General features: G+C 39.6%; 2 protein-coding genes across 7 annotated transcripts; both read right to left on the reverse strand.

The window, feature by feature from the left end:
• Nucleotides 1-410: 410 nt before the first annotated feature.
• LOC112575611 (WAP four-disulfide core domain protein 2-like) lies at nt 411-3,494 on the reverse strand. The gene is made up of 4 exons (XM_025257588.1): nt 3,340-3,494; nt 1,085-1,183; nt 889-951; nt 411-614 (listed from the first exon to the last, which is right to left on the reverse strand). Exons 1-4 carry the CDS (start codon nt 3,419-3,421, stop codon nt 448-450), a joined length of 411 nt encoding a protein of 136 aa, XP_025113373.1. The 5' UTR covers nt 3,422-3,494; the 3' UTR covers nt 411-447.
• Nucleotides 3,495-7,437: 3,943 nt separating this feature from the next.
• Nucleotides 7,438-19,785, reverse strand: LOC112575600 (neuralized-like protein 4). 6 transcript variants are annotated; one of them, XM_025257568.1, is made up of 7 exons: nt 12,599-12,679; nt 12,105-12,214; nt 10,523-11,625; nt 9,984-10,139; nt 8,916-9,038; nt 8,043-8,222; nt 7,438-7,732 (listed from the first exon to the last, which is right to left on the reverse strand). In XM_025257568.1, the coding sequence occupies exons 3-7, from the start codon at nt 11,042-11,044 to the stop codon at nt 7,649-7,651; spliced, it is 1,065 nt and encodes a 354-aa protein (XP_025113353.1). In that variant the 5' UTR covers nt 11,045-11,625; nt 12,105-12,214; nt 12,599-12,679; the 3' UTR covers nt 7,438-7,648. The 6 variants fall into 6 exon arrangements, with proteins under 6 accessions (XP_025113353.1, XP_025113357.1, XP_025113356.1 ...); XM_025257572.1 differs by lacking the exons at nt 12,105-12,214; nt 12,599-12,679 and adding an exon at nt 19,557-19,785 and having other exon boundaries at nt 10,523-11,511; XM_025257571.1 differs by lacking the exons at nt 12,105-12,214; nt 12,599-12,679 and adding an exon at nt 19,557-19,785.
• Nucleotides 19,786-19,802: the final 17 nt, after the last annotated feature.

The following is a 19,802-nucleotide window of genomic DNA, read 5'->3' on the forward strand; positions in this document are numbered from 1 at the left end:
GACTGCATCTTGAATTGTAGTAGCGAGGGACCGATGACGTTAATTGCACTGCTTGTTGCAACCATTTCCAATAATAATTTTCTCATAAGCTAAAAAGTCGCTAAAAATGTTTAAGGTAAGCAAGATATTTGGTATTTGGTCGCCGCAAACTCGATGGCGTCTATCTTAACTTCTATTCAGGGTGAAATAACTGCGTGCTAAACTCGGGTGGAACACACTGACACTTTACTAATGTTACCTAAGCCCAACAATCAGCATTGCCAATAATTATGCGACGTCATCCTGAGTGAGTGAGTGAGTGAGTGAGTGAGTGAGTGAGTGAGTGAGTGAGTGAGTGAGTGAGTGAGTGAGTGAGTGAGTGAGTGAGTGAGTGAGTCCAAACGTACAAAAGCAACGCGTGGAACATTTCGCATCTTCAGTAGTTTTTAATTTTCCACCTCAGCATGTTCACATGAGGGTAAACTTATAATTTCGAGGGCTAAACAGCTTTCTTGCAGACTTTGCCGCATCCCTCACTGCAGCACTTCTCGTCGGGGCACACGAGGCGTCACTGCTGCAGCTGTTGGGCAAAATCACGCAGGGGCCAACCATCCCGCTGGGCTTGGGGCACCTTCCTGAGATAGAAGAGAAAGCGATTGGATCCACGAGAATTATCACATGGCCTGTCGATTTTTCTTCTCCTATCTATAGCTACTAGTTTGTGTCAGATCACAGGGTTAAAACTGTAGCAAGCAACAACATTTAATGGCTTCTGTTCTTTACGAACCTGTCAAAACAATATTTTAAGAGAGTGCGATGTCAAGAGAATAAAAGGTCAACAATCATGGAAGGATATGATCGTACATTGTTCCTGCGCATGCTCACTGGTGTCCCTCTATTTCACGTTACCTGAGTGAACTTGCAGCGGCACCTTACACACCTTGCCGCAACCCTCTGAGCAGCATTTCAATCCTGTGACGTCACAACAAGGATTTGTATCATGAATATTGCTTGTATCTACAAGCATACGTACATACAGACACACACAGGCGCGCGTGCACACACACACACACACATATTCCACTTCACAAAGGTGTAGACTGACCTGCTGCACAATCGGAGTCAAAGATGCAGTTGACCTTAGGATCAAAACGGCAATCAGTAATGAGTCCAGAAGGTTCTGGACACTGTCCTGCTCTTTCACCTGTTACAGGGAATCAACGTGTTAACTTTAATCAAGCCTTTTTTAAACGCCTGGCACCCGAGAGTACAAACACATAAACGAACACAGAAAGACAAACACATAGACAGAGACGATGTACGTCAGGTTTCACCTTTCCCTTGGATCCACGTTTTCCGACAATACACTTCTCCACGCAAATAAAAACAGATAAGCATGCTCGACCGAGCGAGGAAGTTGACTCCATTAAACAAATAAGACCAAATTTATGTGAGTCATTTCGACATCCGATATCTTGACTTTAATCTTTAATTAGGTCTTTAAATAGAGTAAGTTTGTCACACATCATCGCATTAGTTGCTAGGTGAGTATACAGAGCTTATGTTTGGAAAGGTGTATCTAGGGAAAAGCTGACACTCATTCACACACATCACTATCTGATCTCGTCGGAGCACATATGGCATCAAAATGCCGCCTAATTAATCAGCTTTTAATTAAAACGAAATGGTGAGTGTACTAAGATTTCACATACTCAAGAGTAGTACCTCTCATATAAACAATACTTCGAGGCAGAAAAATACTTTTCCACAGATTTAGTGACCCTGTAAGCTATAATGACAGGAAGAGAGCAAAGAAAAAAAGCACAAAATTATTTCTGTACATTTTAAAGTGCGCGCTCACACACACACACATCTCCCAGCCATGTAACAGTCAATATAAAAGCTAAGTTTTTTGGAACGCCTTCGCTTTGTGCGAGATTTAATTGTTGAAGTAGGTAATGAAGAATTTTTTAATGTTATCGAATATTTTCCAAAAATAGTTATTTTTCAGTCAAGACACTGTAATAAATTTTATTCAAAAATCATTATTCATTTCTTTCTTTCTTTATTCGATTCAAATTGTTAGAAGAAACGTCATACAGACTGCAGTCAGAGGAGACTTTCCTCCTTTTGTCTACTGCAAAGTAACTCTACGTCCTTTGAACCCTACCATGCATCAGCTAATATTATTTTTTCTGCAGCTCTCGACGTAGTTTATTTACTTATTTATTATAATGAAGGAATCATCATGCTTGCTACCTACTGATGTATTCTGTACTTTAAGCACGTGTCGGAGTAGACAGTTGACTTTATAATTTATACCAACTTGCATCCGTCTCCATGACCGAGAAGCTTTAGTCACACGAGCAAAACGACCGATCATTTTCACCCGGATATTTTGCTCGAATTATATTGTCATTCACATCCCTGTAAGTGATGCAGGGCAACTTGTTTACGACTAGGTGTTAACCCTGCCTGTGACATTTATTATTACTACAGCTGTCAATCATTCGGACCAAGGAGTGCGCACGTGAGGAGCTCCTCCGAAAGAGGATCTTAAATTTGCCCTCGATGTTGTTTTTTTTTAAATTCAATTAATCGAAAGCAGCTCAGACCAGGATGTTGACACATTTTATTTTGACATCACTGTAACGTCATCAAGTACGAAACTTGTTGACGTCTTACGTCATCAAAGTTTTACCCTCCTAACCCCAGAGTCCTACGCCCTTTGACCCTTGCAAGCTCATGTCAGTGTGATTTCTGCTTCCGGAGACTTGCCAGAAGTTTTCATTTGCTTCATTATCTTCATGAATTTAAAAATATTTTTTCTTGAGCTTAGTTAGCCACGTCATCACAAAGAAAGCTGAAATAGACTGGTTGAAGAGTGACGTGTAAAAGGCGAGCAATTTGTATGGATGATGTGGATGATGTGGATGATGTGGATTCACTGGTTGACTGTTGTAGGAAAAGAAAAAGAGATTCAAATGCTGATCAAGCACATCACCAGAATCACAAAAGAATTAATTTATATGTAAAGCTGTGTCAACAACTGAGCAAGTCCACCCTCAAATATAAATTCCACATTCAGAAAGAAATGATTTGTGCCAGAGATGAGATCCGAACCTACAGTCTGGAAACTGTCTTGGTGACAATCGTCCACGTTTGGCAGAGGTTCTACTTGACGATGATATAAAATCGTTGCCAAGTGTCAAACTTTCGTTAATTTTTTTTATAGATTGAATCGGTTAAAACCGCGTCTTAAATATGAAAACAAAGTTTAGTTGTAGGCTTAATCCTAAAATTTATGATTGCTTTGACTTGAGAGAGAACATCGGGTATTGGGGTTAAAGATAAACTTACCCAAAGTGCCAGCGATTACCACACAGATGAGGAGACACAGCTTCATGTTGATGGAGAGGACACCCTTGACTATTACAGACATCAGCTTGAGACGACAGTGACCTGTACTGCTCTTGTGCCCTCACCTGTTGTCTTTTGTACCTGGGACGGCAGCGGCGCACCTGTAAACAGCGCTGCTTTCGTGTGTGTGTGTGTGAGCGCGCGCGCACTTGTGTGGGTGTATGCAGGCCTGACGATAGGAGGGATGGTGTACCCAGGCTAGCGGCTGTGAGGGGTTAGATATATTTTCTTTCAAATAAAAGCAAAAGGAAAGGACTTCATGAGGAAAAAGAAAACTAAAGCTAGGCTTCAAAGAACGCTATAAAATTTAGGCTTCGCTGCTAGTTACTGATGCCTCCAAGAATTGTGTCCAAATCTAGGACAAAGGTTAAATATTTAAGTATTTATTTGTTATTTGGTTCCTTTATGCGTTTTCTGTATTTGTCTTTTATTCGCCAGTAGTGTTGTTTGTCCTCTCTTCGTTTGCATGTTATTTATTTGTTTTCATCCCTCGTATACTCTCCATGTCTCGTCTTATTTCGCGCTACAAGCATGCTCTTACCTACCTACAGGTCGTTCAGTTTGATGACTTGAGACATTCACTCGATAAAAGCAATGATGCCAGGTGGTGGCGAACTTATAAAATGTAAGTCGGATGTTAGCCCAGGCAATTTCATTCTGTCCGCCCCTGCTTCGACCACCGTGTAGAGTACACTGAAGGACGGACTTACACAGAGTGTGTACCACTTGGTATGGAAGAACCAGAAACATCTACACCACTTGTCTGCTCTCAGAAGAAGTTGCTGACGAGAAAGGTGGTGACAGATTTTTGTACGGGTTTGTGAAAAGGGAGGCAACGATGCCTAGAAAAAAAGCTTTGCACTGGATTAGTAGCCTCCCATGGTACACTTCTGATTTATGAGAAAATGTTATCCCCACTATTTTCTGAGAAATCAATTTTACACAAGGTCATTTATTTAACTTGGCCTTTGCCCTATCAGCGATCACCAAGCTCGTACTCGCATGTTTAATTCCGTGACAAATACCGAATAGTTATCTTCAATTAGGCTCTTGTGAGTAGTGTGGTGACTGAATCTTTATTGGCTGGATTCAAACAGTCAGGTGAACTTGAGGCAATGGCGGAGGCAACAGGGAGAGGAGGCAAGTGGGGCAGCCGCGCCCCTGAAAAATGTTAATCGATGCTTTGTCGTTAACTGTCAACATGGAGTTTGACCTCTCGCCTCCCAACCGACAGCCGACCATCTTCCCACGCCATTTATTTGAGGTGTTGGCTGAGCTCTATATCTGTTTGTATGTTCTTGTTCTGCTACCTTTAATAACATATACCAATCAACAGACTATACACATCTAATATAAAGTTATTTACGTAGATCTAATAACGAAAACTCATTTCCTGCAGAACGGAAGTATGATGTGTAAACCGTGATCGAATAGAATGTATCTGCAAAGTGCCTTTTGACAACAAACCTAAGCACAGCGATCAGAATTGCAATAAACTATGTGACGTCTCCCTGAGTGAGTGAGTGAGTGAGTGAGTGAGTGAGTGTGAGTGAGTGAGTGAGTGAGTGAGTGACAAACAGTACAAAAGCAAGGCGTAAAACACGCGCACAGTAATTTTTTTTTTATTTCCACCTCCGGACGTTCACATGACGAGTAAATGTATTTTCTTCGAACTCAAAGGCTACTCGGCCTTCTTGTAGACCTTGTTGCATCCCTCACGACAGCACTTCTCGTCGGATGCACACGAGGCGTCACTGCTGCAGCTGTCGGGCAAAATCAGGCAGGGACCAAACATCCTGCTGGGCTTGGGCAGCTTTCCTGTTCAGAACAAAGAGAGATAACACAACAAGCGATTGGATCCACACGAAGTATCAACAGGCCTGTGGATTCTTTATTCTCCTGTCCATTGATACTGGCTTGTGTCAGGTGCCATGATTAAACTGCATCTAGCAACAGCGTTCAATGACTTCTATCCTTTACGAACTCGCCAAAACAATATTTAGGGGGCGTGGTGTTTCCCTCAGAGAACTTAGACAGGATCGAAAAAAAAAAAGTCGACAACTAAGAAATGTAATTATCGGACATTAGTCCCGCGCATGCTCACTGGCGTCCCTCTAGTTCACCTGATGTAAAGAGCACTTACCTGCGTGAACTTCCACTGGCTCAATACACTCCTTGCCGCAACCGTTGGAGCAGCATTTCAATCCTGTGACGTCACAAAGGGGGATTTGCATCATGATGTCCGCTCATCACAATAGAGGTTAATCTCGTTGTTTCGAGATCTTTCAAAGACTAATTAAACAAATTTGTCACTTATTCTAGGGATATTAACATTACTTGCATGCTCACTACACGTACACACACACACACACACTTTGAAAGTCGACATTTAAGACTTACCCGAATTACAGTCGGAGTCCACGCGGCACAATACGACACAGGGACCGAACTGATGGGAAGGTTTTGGACACTGTCCCTCATTTTTACCTGTTCCAGGTGACCAACGTTTGGTGTCAGTTCTTGGTCTCTTTAATTCAGCCTTTCTTTAAAAGCAGGTTAACAGTCATGTTACCCGAGAGTACAAACACACACATCCACACAGACAAACAGAGACAAAGAGAAATAAACAATTCACGACAATGTTTCACCTTTCACTCGAATCCACTTGTCCAAAAATGCACAGCTCCCACCCGGTTGAAAACAGATAAACCAAGGAGTGTGACTCCATTTGAAATAGAGAATAAGATAAGGCATAGAGTTAATGTAAATTATGGGACATGCAATATCCTGAGTTTAGACATCTGTTAATTTGTTGAGGAATAAAATTTTGAGATCCTGGTCAGCTAGCTTAACATTTACAATTTCGTTTATTATTTTTAATTTGCTGGTCCGCTAGTTACAGCTCTTCTAAAACATTAATATAGGATACTGTGAAAGACTTTAGAGTTTTCGCACACGAAAATTATTTATTCGCCCTGCATCACTGACAGGAATCTGAATAACAGTCTCATTCGAGCAAAATATCGGGGTGAAAACTGTTGGTTATTTTTCTCGTGTGACTAAAGCTTCTCGGTCATGGAGACGGATGCAAGTTGGTGTAAATCATAAAGTCAACTGTCTACTCTGAAACGTGTTTAAAGTACAGAATGCCTCGGTACAGAGAAAGCACAATACGTCCTTTAATATAATAAATAAGTAAATAAATCACGCCGAGCGCTGTAGAAACCTGATTTCTTCGGTCAGCAGTACTTTATCACTGGGAGGCCGTGGCTCCGACAAAGGACCAGGTATGAGTATACTTCAGCTTTGTGATGCCCTGGCTGGTCAAGCATCAAGAAAACAAAAAGTTTTTCTTAGATGCATAAAGATAATGAAGAGAAAGAAGCCTATGCATAGCCTCTCGTGCCTTTGTGTAGAATCCATACAGTCACCATATAGGTGCACCTCCACTGGGATCGAGGCTGCTTTGGTCCATGCGACTCTCACTTTGCCGACCTCTTGATAGTGGGAACCACTTTCTTCCACAGTGTGGGACTTGACAGACAACCATTCCACACTTCTTGTAACTTAGACTGTTGTTATTATTACATAAGTGCTTTTACTATAATAATATAATAATAATATTATCATCATCATCACTTTATACTTCATAACGTGTTTTATTTTTCACACTATTTGTTGTTCTATATATACAGGGTGTCGAAAAACTTTCGCCCAATTTCATAAGATAAACGAATGTATGTTTTCAATGAATTTTATTGTATGATGCAGTGATGCCCAACCTTTTTCGGCCTGCGGGTCATTTCCATTTCCGACACGCGTTTCACGGGCCGCTTCACCGCAAAAATCAAGAATGAAATCCATCGAAAGATTGAGAGACGCCCCCACGTAGTGATAAATACTTCTTCTTCCCTTTTGTTCGGTTTTTTTAAATATTATTTTCGTTTTTTTTTATTATTAACATGCTGATTTCCTGTACTGTGGGCAGAAGCTTCGCGAACGGATATGGCCCGCGGGCCGTAGGTTGGGCATCCCTGGTATGATGAATGAGGACTACGAGCACAATGATCACTAGAAAGCAAAGTGACGAAAAGAACGAACTGACACAAGGAAAACACCAGAAACTCTAGCACCCAGTTGGGTTTCTTTTCTGTTCTTTACTTTACACAGCTGTAAGATGGTTCTTTTGAAGTTCGCGTGGTTTGAACACTGGTAAACGAAGAAGCGTTTGTGTTGCAAGTTGCAAAGTTTATTTTTCTTTCACAATTTTCCAGGACATTTCTCCGTTCTCTGGGTGACCTGTCTCTAACTTTACAACAGGAAGTGCTGTCACCTGTATTAACAACACAAATCAAAGACTGGAGCTAACATATGTATTCTCGGATAAATACGTACGAACAACTCACAAGAAAAGAAAGCTGGGTACTGTTGGTTTCACGGGTCTTTAAAATCTTCATGGATGCTTCAGACTAACAATATTGTAACATTCAACTCTAATAATCTTTATTATTGATATATTCTCTAGAATGTTTACGATGTGGATGAACTATTCCGTATTGTTTTTATAAATTCTCATTTTTATTTTTCAAATTTTCACATTAAATGAGCTGACAATGATCGAGGGTCAGAGGAGCAGCTCTTACCTTCACCACCTGGTTACAGAGGTCAAAGACGGCGTAGCAGGGTCGAGGAACATTCTGAGCCGTTACACCAACCTCTTTCCCATCAAAGTAAAGGTGAAGGTTATTGAAGGAGTCTACTGTCATTCCAATGACACTTCCTTCTTTCACATTGCCCTCTGCTGTTGTGAGAAGACCAAACTCCTGTCAAAACGACATGTTAACACTGACACCTGACATTTGCATGCGCAATGTTTCTCACACCACAACTCGATAAGTCTATTTTTTGAAAAGGTTTTACTGCCGCTAACATATTTTAAAATGTCCAGCACTCATCTGTAATACATTTCCTGAAATCTACTGTAACAGCCTAGATATCCTATAATTTATAAGCTATATTTTGTTTTTGTAAATGCCTTATTTCGTAAATGGAACATTTATTTACCGTAAATTTCGGTCTACTGAGCGCACCTGTATATAAGTCACACCCACTAAATTTTACAGAAATCTCTACATTTTCACAAGTCGCAGTCCTGGTTTATAAGCCACAAATATATATATACAACTTAAAAGCTGCATCGTAGGGATCTCGTCAGAGAGCTTAGATATAAGCTCTCTGATCTCGTCTCGTTCACGCCGTGATGAGGGTGTGTGCTTCAGCAGATGATTTAAATCGTTCAATTTTATGCGGCTTTGATATTTAAATGTGAACAGTTAACACTGTAACAACGTGAACAGTTAGCATTTTCACATGAAGCTCATCGAAAACTTAATCGGAAACTGATAAATTCGTAAATAACCGCATTGTTGTTTAAGCCGCAGGGTTTAAACCTTATAGTCTGGAAATTTACGGTGAATCAGCCCACAATCACATATTTGTATCTTCTCGAAAGTTACCTTTATGATTATACTATCCGCCATTTCCAGTATCTGTTGTTGTATGCTGAGGTTGGATGGGTGTAGTCCAGCTACTCCATAAAGCATTTTTTTCCACTTTCGGTCAGTCTTGTCCACCCGAACCTGCACAGAGCTAGAAATGTTGCAGCTGTTTTCGTCTTCTAAGAAACTTTGTCTACCTAGCACGAGTTTCGATGAAGTTTTACAACTTTATTAAAGTTTAGTTGCAAAAACAGTTCTTAAATATGAATAACATAACAGTCTAAAGATTTTTGACACTGACTTACCAACAGGTAAGACCATCTATGCATTAACTATTACTTTTACTTTCTTAATTATGTGTCATCATCATCGTCAATTAATAACAATAATATAGAATTCATCTCAAAGCGCTGTGCACGATCTATTGACCAAACAAAGAAGAAAAACAAGCCGCAGCTTGCGGTCGACACTATAGAATAGAGGGAGGACTAGAACACACAGATGAAAGAGACAATCATCAATGCATGTTGCAACAGCTTTCGACATTAACACATTACTTAAATAAGAATTCTGGACAGTGCTACAAAATGATAGTCCTTCAAAGTACGCAGTCAGCGTAACAGGAAGAGAGATCAACGAGATCATTCCGGTATAGTACAGCAAGATTTAAATGCATTGCATCATTACCACTTCATCGTCGTTATCGTCATTATCGTTTTGACTGGTTTCCCTTTTCACTTTTATGTTACTTCTACCTCACTACCCTTTACTCGGCATCATAATCATGAAATCGAGGTTTCAAGACTGTCCTTCTCACGTGATACAGCAAGTTATCAGTTACCATCAACTTAACTCCAGTATCTTACCTGGCCAGTGGTACTCCATATTGCAGGCACTCACCTGGTGTGTCTCACCTGGTATTGCCAGTTAACAGACTCCAGTATCTCACCTGGTACAGCAGTTAACAGACTCCAGTATCTCACCTGGTATTGCCAGTTTACAGACTCCAGTATCTCACCTGGTACAGCAGTTAACAGACTCCAGTATCTCACCTAGTACAGCAGTTTACAGACTCCAGTATCTTACCTGGTACAGCCAGTTGTCTTCCAGCGCCTCGCACGACACCACAACGCCGCCCATGCTAAAGAGAGCGTTGTCCGCAGCCACCCGCTCTGCTGTCTTCTTGTCGTGAGTTAGCAGGATGCTGTTGCCGCGGTTGGCGTGGAAGGTGAGTTGCAGTGCCTACACAAACCAGAAGATCCCCATAGGTAACCCAGAAGTCAGTTGTCATGTGCTGAAAGCGCCAAGAAGTACAAACAGCTTTTTGTGGCTTTTTAACCTCGACCGACATCACTCGTCAGTATATAGCATTTCCTGTTTCATTTCTTATATGTTATAATCCATTTCCCTATTTTCAAGTGTCAGACTCATTAACATTGTTTTCTTCTTCATCATTATCATCCTCATTAATCAAAGGAAAAACAAATGTACCCAATATAAAACAATTATGCCTACACTAAATATTGCCAACTCTTTACCACTATAATTTATTGCTATTTATTTATCAGAAAAGGGCAAAAATCTAGTTCCTATGGTAAAACAATAACTTCATTAAGCATAACTACCTGAGGTGCTTTAGTCTGTTGCCCCATCATCGCCAGTTCTTTCTCCACCCGTCTGACGAGCTCTTCACAGCCTCTAATGTTCATCGAGGGATTCGTGCTCACATCCACTTCAAAGTCAGCGTCGAGGTCAAGGTTGTTGACCCTGTCTGTGAGAGCCTGGTTGGCGTAGATCAGTGAAGGCCTCGCTGCAACTGTTGTCGCTCGCATCGCCACTTGCTTGTGAGCCTTCAGCTTGGACAACTGTGTGCACAGCGAGCCTTTGACACTTAGCAGGGATTTCATGGCTCTGAAATGCGATGACCCGATCGTCTCCTTTATCTTGTCACGAGTAGCCTCCACCAGCTTCTGCAGGCGGTCACATGCAATGTTCGCTTGCTTTATGTCTTCTAGTTCGCTGAGGTAATCGTCGCGGACACGCGCTTCTAGCTGAGCTATCGCGCGCTCCAGTCTCTGCTCCCTATTAACGAGTCTGATGGTCAAAACCTTCAGAGAATTTTCCGCTAAAGCTATTTCGTCGTTCATCTCTCTGACCTCCGAACACTCTCTGTGCTTGATGATGCAACAGGAGGCACACACAGCTCGAGCGGTGGTCGATGCAGAAGAAATCCGCCGGTTTGTCGCCGTGGTCAGCACACAGTGCAGGGCGGCTGGCAGCCAGACGTTCAGGTGTCACAGTGCTGAGACTCTCCACGTTGTGATGGCGTGAGACGGTTGTCTTCTTGTGCGCTCGACAACACGACAAGCACAGCATGTCCAGGCACTCCACACAGATGGAGTCAGCAGCCACGTCTTCGCACGCGCAGCAAACTGGATCCTTTGCCAGCACACGAGCGCTCTCCACCAGCGCTTGCATCATGAAGTCTGTTGGCAGGGCGTCAGCAACATCGACTGCAGTTGGATTTACCTGCCCTTGCACATCTGTTATAAGACATCTACATAACGGACATCCGGCGTCTGGCTTCGTGTCCATCCAGGAAATGACGCATTTTCTACACAGAAGATGTCCACATGGTAAAATCTTCGGTACGTCAAAGTCATTCATGCACACTGTACATTCTCTGTCGTTTGGCTCGTCTGATGCAGTCGCCATTGTGAATAAAGATCTTTTCAAGAACAAAATGAAAACACCACAAAATTGTTAAAGGAAACATTGAAATTTAATGAGCAACATTTGAAGCAGGTAAAATTATCAACCACAAAAAATGTTAAAGGCTTGTTTAAAATATATTTAACCAATCTAAGACAGTCTCAAAGCAAGAAAGAATGAAACAATATTATGTCTGGAAAAAGTTTTGATGAAATCTCAACAATGCTGCCTGCGCAAATGCTCTTGGGTAAATTCTCTTTCTATTATATAATAATAAGAACAAGAACAACAAATGAGCAATTAGTACAGCTGACCAGCAAGATCAACAGACGATGTACAAATTAATAATAACATGAAAAAACAAAAGCAACCTTCTTTGTTATAAATATAACAATGGTATTTCGGAAGGAGAAGAAACATAAAAAAAGAAACATTTTGTGTCCGATCGTTAGGGGAAAAAAAGTAATGTAGTTAAAACTACTGATTTTTTCCTACTTAAAAGAAACTGACGGAGGAATTTCGCAAGGTCGGCTTGATTCTTCCCATCACTCTTTCCTGTCAGTCGTGTATCGATGGGACGAGCCCGTTGACTGAATGGGACGCAACTATAGAAATGAAACAGCATTTATATTACAGTAGCTTCCCTTGTTTCCTGTTCGCTGACGTCTATCGAGGTGTCATAATATACATAAAGACAGCAAATAATTAGTATCGAAATAATAGTAATAACCAGTAAAACTAATAATCTAAAATTTTAATGAAGATCATTTTCTGTAAATTAAGTTTTTTAAAATATCTTTATGAGACTATCTATTTTATTTATAGCCCTAACAAGGAAGTGAAAATCAAAAGCTAGCAGTGGAGAAAAAAATCCAGTATCACGGCACCAACATGGTCAGCGCAGCCTTATCCTAATATCATCTGAATAAAGCATCTATGATTTGGATTTTATAACACTGATAAGAAAAAAGTGTTTCTCGATAACTTACTTTTAAATCCTCCAAATGACAAGTCACGATTGTTCGTCCTTGTAAGAAGGTAACTCGAGCAAACAACCGAGTTCGTTCCCCTTCCAAGAAGCGTCACCGTTGTCAAGACACAGTACTAGTTGTACACAGTCGTCTGTCATGTCATTGTCTCGGCTATGACACTAGATAGCAGGTGCATAGAACGCCTCCAGCATAACAGGCAAACAAACTGAGCATTTTCAGGAGACTGAAGCCTATAAATTTTAGAAGTGCTTTAAGTAGCGCTAAATCCTCAGCAGAAAGGTAGTCGGCAGCCATTTTCACTCATTTCGCGATTTTGTGCGACACCTACTCCAATGAATATATTTAAACATTTTATACCATAGAGTGTTAAAGTACCATATTTGGAACACATGGAAAATGGTTTTTGGTACCTACAATGAAAATTTTGATTCTAATCAACATTTTTAATTTAAAATGTACAAGTAAAATGTGTATACCCGCAATATCAAATGTCTTATACCAAAACGTTTAGTGTTTTTATAATCTAGAAAGAGTGATCTAAAGGATGTAATATTAACTTTTAGTTATCTCAAGAGGTCTAGGAGATATAACTAGTCAAAAATGTTACCCACCTGTAGACTCAGCAATTGGATTTTTTTTTTCTCATCAAATGTCGACCAGCCAAATTAAATGATCCTACCAGGACATCCAAACCTCATCCTTGAGTTTATAATTTCTAAATAAAACTGCAAAATTTTCATGATGTAATACAAGTCTATCTTAAGATACGGCCTTTTTTTATTTAAGCCTCAACGTCAAAAGCAACAATTGCAGAAATTCAAGTTTTAATATTTAAGATGTATATAACTTTTCTCAGATCATTTTAAAAAAATAGCTTTTAGTGTTTATATGCTAGACTGGGTATCCTACTTTATAATTAAGTCAATTTTAGTATACCAGGACCATAGGTTTCACCCTCAGTGCTTTCTTGGTGGGTAACTGCTGGCATTTTTATCTGCTTGTGTTCTTGTCTCTGCCTCTTGGATGCAGGTATGGCAGTATTATCTGGTTTCCTACATCTCTTTTCATCTTTCTTCTCCTGGTGGACTTTCAGAATGATAGATGGAACAACATCAAGATGTTTCATCACTTGGGAGAGGTGAGCTGAGACTTGATTAAAATGTGATACAGCTGATGCAACAGCTGGTATAACATGTGTGGCATCCACAAAGGTTGTCTTTGAACATCTAGCCCAACATGGTATTTAAAGGTATACTCAAGGCTGTGATAAGGATGTGGTGATGGTCAAAGCGTTTCAAAAATATAATTACAATTACAGAGCACAAGAGCAATACAGGAGAAAGAAATGATTCGTTTTTCACTTAGTTACCACTTATTAGCACTATTTCGATTGCCGATGTTTATAAAAAATTTTAAAATCCAGTGAACTTGACTCTTGTGTCCTTCCGCCAAGTAACCACACAATCTTCCCGAGATGGTCAAGCAGATGAAACTTGCGTGTGATGTAGGACCAAGACGGACAGGAAGGAAGTGTCTGTGGTCATGGCTAGGATTTGAACTCATGATCACTGATGTCTCGTTAGTAGGATTAGTGATATCCAAAATCATTAACAATCAAGATGGCTATGGATAATGTCCAACCATATCAGTTGGAACCATTTGCATCAGCTCATATTATCATCGACTGCACATCATTGGAGGACGAGGAAAATGTTCCAGCAGTCAAAGGACAAAGCAGGTAGGACTAAATAAGTCCATGTTGTGCCCATGTGAGCAGAAAGTGAACGAACGCTTTACATTTAAGCACTTTAAATAAACATAATGCACTCGAGCTCCATACACTGGGTGTTGTTGTTGACGAATTCACTTTGTAGTGTATTTAAAGAATAAAATTACATTTGGCATGCTATCTCCTTTTATGCACATACACAAACACCAGAATATTCACATTGTGTAAGATAATTTATGTTTAAAAGTGAACTTTCCAAAGGATAGTTTCAACAATTAATATCTTGAAATATCTGTGTTTTAATAATTTTAAACAGCCTTTTTGGGGGGTATAGTTTGAATAATTTGACTAATGACATACTGTATAACAGCAATGCATAGAATTCAGGCAGAGATGTTTGCTTTATGTTATTATGCCTGTGCGCGTAACTTATACGTTTGTTGTTTAAATGTGTATGTACATAAATTCATTTATCAGAGTTTGGGACTGGTGCATTTGGGAGGATTGTGAGGAGTGTCATGTCATTCATTGTCTCTGCTATGACACCAGACAGCAGGTGCATAAAATACCTGTAGCATAGCTGGCAGAGAAGCTGAACATTTTCAGAAGCTGACTGCGACTTAAGCCCATAAATTTTAGAAGTGTTGAGTACCGCAAAATCCTCAGCTGAAAGGCAGTCGGCAGTCATTTTCACCGATATCACCTCATATTCGTGGCATAGTCACACTGTGTGCTACGGATGCGAACAGAAAAGAATTTGTTTTCCCAGTGACCTTTTCCACAGTATTAGAGCAGACCCTTCTCCATTATTTTTGAAGAAGCATCAAGATTTAGCACACAGACTTGTGTTGTTCTTCCCATTCTTTTTTCTTATGATTAGTCATGTTCTTTGCTTTGGTGCTGGCACATACATGGCGATACTTGGAAATAACTTTGTAATCTGGAACTAGACCTGTCTTTTGGAAAAATATATTTGAGATGAATAATGTGCTACATAGCCATTAAATTAATTAAAAGATTATTTTTATTATGGAGCTTTTGTGTTTACATGATTACCCCAAAGCAAAATCCCCAACCTGGAGGGCTGGGTTGCAACATTTTAGTATGGCATCTCTCCTGACAGACCTGTTGGGCTTGGTTAGACCTGCCAGGAGCAGAAGGCTCCCCCCAACATAGGTCTCGACAAGGTTCGACAAGGCGTGACAGCCACCACACCACTACAAGGTAAGTTGCACCAACTGGTGGTGGACTTTGACTTAAAGGAGGTATAAAGAATCTAAACAACCATGCAGTAACTTATGGATAATAGTTTGTATTTCGCAAATACCACAAAATTAGATGCCTATGAAGTGATATGTTTCTGAATGATATTTAATAGCTTTTGGATTGTTGTTTGACATTGTTGACAGAACCTAGACATTCATGATTATTATATTGTGATAGCTCAAAAAATATTTTTTCTAAAGAAAGACTGTATGTTGTGCTTATTTAAAAAAATATATAAACAGGTTTTGGATCAGTTTGATACTTGCTTAATTGCCTTTTGGTTTGAATGGATGTATAGGTGTATGGACAGTAAAGTGATGCTAGTAGGAGAATGGGTTTGTTTTTGTTATTTTTTGCAGGAGAGACTGTAAGTTGACCAGGAATGTTAATAAGATGTTGCAATCAAACTCTAGTAAAACGTTAGTAGTGGGTTAATAAGTGGTTAACTTTAGTTACTTGTAGGTTTATATGCAACCTTAATACAAAGGCATTTCAAATGAGCAGACTTACTCAACTTAAACATTAATTTCTATGTCTATTTCAACGTTCCACGGTTGATATTTCTAACGTTCATACAACATACTCAGTGTTATCAGGAATTGGCCAAATGGCCTCCCCAAAACTGAATTAGTATTTATTATTATTACTACACACAATGGACTGGCCATGCCGTGCAGGACTTGCTTAATGCCAATCACTAAGCCTTGTCAACTGTTAAATCTTTTTAGTTGTTTTCCTAACGACCAGCTCCAGCGGACCAGAACAATCATTTGTTACCAGGTAACTGTCAATGAATGAATGGAGTTTGCATAAAAGACCTACATATAACCTAATGTTGCTATGACAAATTATATAATAAATATAGCAGTAATTATATAAAAACTTCCAAAGAACACAGCCACAATGATTTCTTTAAAAGATAATTTTACTGCAACTTTCGAAAAGCTAAAAGGATAAAGGTAGAAAGGTAGAAATTGCTCTCTCTTTCAGTCGTGGGAGCGGTGAATGGAGGAGGCACCACTTTTCTCATGGACTGACTTGTTCTCCTCTCTCTCTCTCACTCCCCTACCTACAGAGTCAGGTACTCGATCATTTTGGACAGCTGTGTCGACTTCATAGTGAATTCTTAAGAATTGTTGATAGCGTAAATGAAATCGTCAGGCAATGAATCGACTTTGTCAGGTTATCGAACGTCGAACGTGCGGAGCTTATCCTTAGAAGCTGATGACTTTCATTTGATGTCTTTACATCACCTTTCATGACCTTTCTGATTATTCATACTTTTTATTTGATTCTTAATGAAACTGATATTATGGGGCTGACACGCAACATGTGTGGAGACTCATGGATTTGGGCCCCAGTTGTGAGGACCTGAATGAATAAGTCATTTGATAATTTAGTCACCAGTTGACATATTTGCCTTCATGGAATGTAGATTAGAGCATCGACATGGTCCAGCCGTGAAAAGCAAACTGTCATGGCTGTGCCTTTTTACCGGGCTATGAACCTGATAACCTATATTTGATACAAGAGACATTATTACCTATAAGGCAACCTATATATGGCTTATATAACAGGATCATATACTAACCCTGATCTAGCAAACTTCGATTGAATTTGGGCAGATTTTCTTTCAAATAGAACTGCTTTCTATAATTTCTGTTGAAAACAAAATGCCTATTAAAATTATGAAAGTGTCTAGGTTCCCTATGGACATTATTCAATCGAGGACCATCTTGAAACCAGAACGAGACCTCCTGTGCTGGTGTATAGTGACTACCGATACTAAGATATTTAACGAACGGTCTGTGATTCTGGATTTGGAATCCACTGCATGTTCTCACATTTACGATTACTGAAGAAGACTAGTTTAAAAGACCATGCAGTCGCCGCTACCGCCATTTTCTATCAGCCGGCAAGGGAAGCGGTCGACACGGTAGTTCCCTCCCTCGGGGACCATCACATTTTTAGCACAACAATCCTTGCCACGTAAGAATGGCCCCACTGCCTTGGGGGAAATATCTGGAACTATAATGGCTAAGGAAGTAAACTTGTCATAAGTCATAAGTAGTTTATTCAATGGGCCATTGCCCTTTTTGAAGGGGGAGTAACATCAAAATAATACAATATTTCATACATCAGTACATGGTTGCGAAAAGAAGGAAAATACATTCATAATTGCAATTCAATTGTAGATTTTCTAAACTGGAAGGCATGGAGGAGAAACAATGCCAGATTTTTAACAACTTTTTCATTTGATGAGGCTAGTAGCAAACTCATTTTAAATTTATTTGGACTAGTATACCATTTTTTATGTAAGTATCTTATTCTAAAATGATGTAGGGCTTCACAACACAAAACAAAATGAACTTCATCTTCCTCACTTAATTTACATAATGGACATAAAAGGTCAAGTGAATTATATCTTCTATATCTAAAATAATGAACAGCAATATTAGATACACCCATCCGAAATTTAGCAAGAATTGTCAACAAATAATAATCAAGGTCTAATTGTAAATATTTCTTGACAGCTCCTGAAATCCCATAAGTAGCATAAAAGGAAAATCTCTCACTACTAGTGATGTGGTCCTCCCACTCTTGCCATCTACACAAAACTTGTCATTCTTTAAATTTATTTATAAACATTCTTTCACATTGTACCCCTTGATTTAACCACACAAAACCAAACCCAATGAAAAATAACTTTCTTTTAATATTAGATACCCAGTTAGATTTACCTTTTGTATCTAAATCAAATAACATTTTGTAGATTTTACGGGGCAGTCTTTCATCGTTCATTCTAACTATTTTCAGCCAATATCGAACACATTTATTAACTGAGTTTATTGTAATTGGGTGTCTATGCAGTTCACCATACACTAAATCATTTGGGGTTCGGCCATCTAGCCCTAGGAAGAGTTTTAAGGCAAAAAAAAAATCAGTCGGATGAGAAAGACAAGCGGAGAGGGTGTGCGGATGGAACGTGTAGGTGTGTGTCCGACTCGCACCATTGAGAGACTCCAATGGCATAAATTATGGACATGAGGGCTGCGAACGGAAGAGGGATTTTTTGGAAGCTGACCAGACTTGTTTGTACAGTGTAATTTATTCACGTGAAAACATGTTGTCAGTTTTGTCTTGAGAATCTTTTGGGAGTGTATACGTTGCTGATGGAATGTAAATTATTTGCTGGCGAATATCCCATTAATGGTATTGTAATTTTAAACTTATAAATTTTTAAATATTAGCTTTTAAGTACTTTATTTTTCTGTCCATTTTCTTCTTCCTTCCATTCTCGTGTGTTCTTCGTATACTGATGCGCTGGATCTTACTGAAAAAAAGAAACTGTTACGTCGGTTGCTTTTCTTGTTGGAGCTCAAACCTAACGGGCGATTGGGGATCTAAAGAGTTTCTATAGAAGTGGATATAACAAAAGACTTCTTCATCATTTAGGAAGGACATTGTTTTAGTGTGTCTTAATGTCCGTAAAACAGGTTTAATCATTTCGTTTGTTGAATAATTTTGAATTATATTTATTTCTTATATTCAGATTTCTTTTTAGTGTTTTCTATCTCGTCGGAATGTAGCTGCAGAGTTTGCATGTGAAATACTGATTCCATCACCCTATGGATACCAAAAAGTTGAAATGCGTAGGATAAATTCACAATATAAAAACCTGCATCAATTTTACGACAATAAAGGCAATACAGTGAAGCTTTCTTACGGATGGTGAAGACTTTCCTCCCTCTTATCCCGGTTTGAGAATATGAAGAAATGTTACCAGATGCAACTACAAGAGGGTGATCATCACTTCAGTTTACTCACTGTACCTCACTGTACTTGCCGAAGCGCGTGAAACATGGCGGAGTGGACTCCAGCAACAGATCTACACAGGCCACACTTCAAAATAATATTATATACAATATATACATTATATTCACTATATACATTACATACCGTCCAGTTGCAAACTAGAAGAGGAAGAAAACGCAGCAGAAGCACATGTAAACATGAAGGTCCAACACTTTTATCCAAATCGAAGCACGACAACCGAACATAAACAATATCAAGGGCAGGCAATCCCGTCAGCCTGTTAGGCCAAGGGACAGAACTCTGTATACGTAACAAATCTAAACAAAGACATAAGAAAGAACAAAATAACCTCCGCATTTCCAACAGACGGAGCATATGACACGAGCTGTC

Source organism: Pomacea canaliculata, linkage group LG11 (assembly GCF_003073045.1).
Source record: "Pomacea canaliculata isolate SZHN2017 linkage group LG11, ASM307304v1, whole genome shotgun sequence".
Classification (NCBI taxonomy): domain Eukaryota; kingdom Metazoa; phylum Mollusca; class Gastropoda; order Architaenioglossa; family Ampullariidae; genus Pomacea; species Pomacea canaliculata.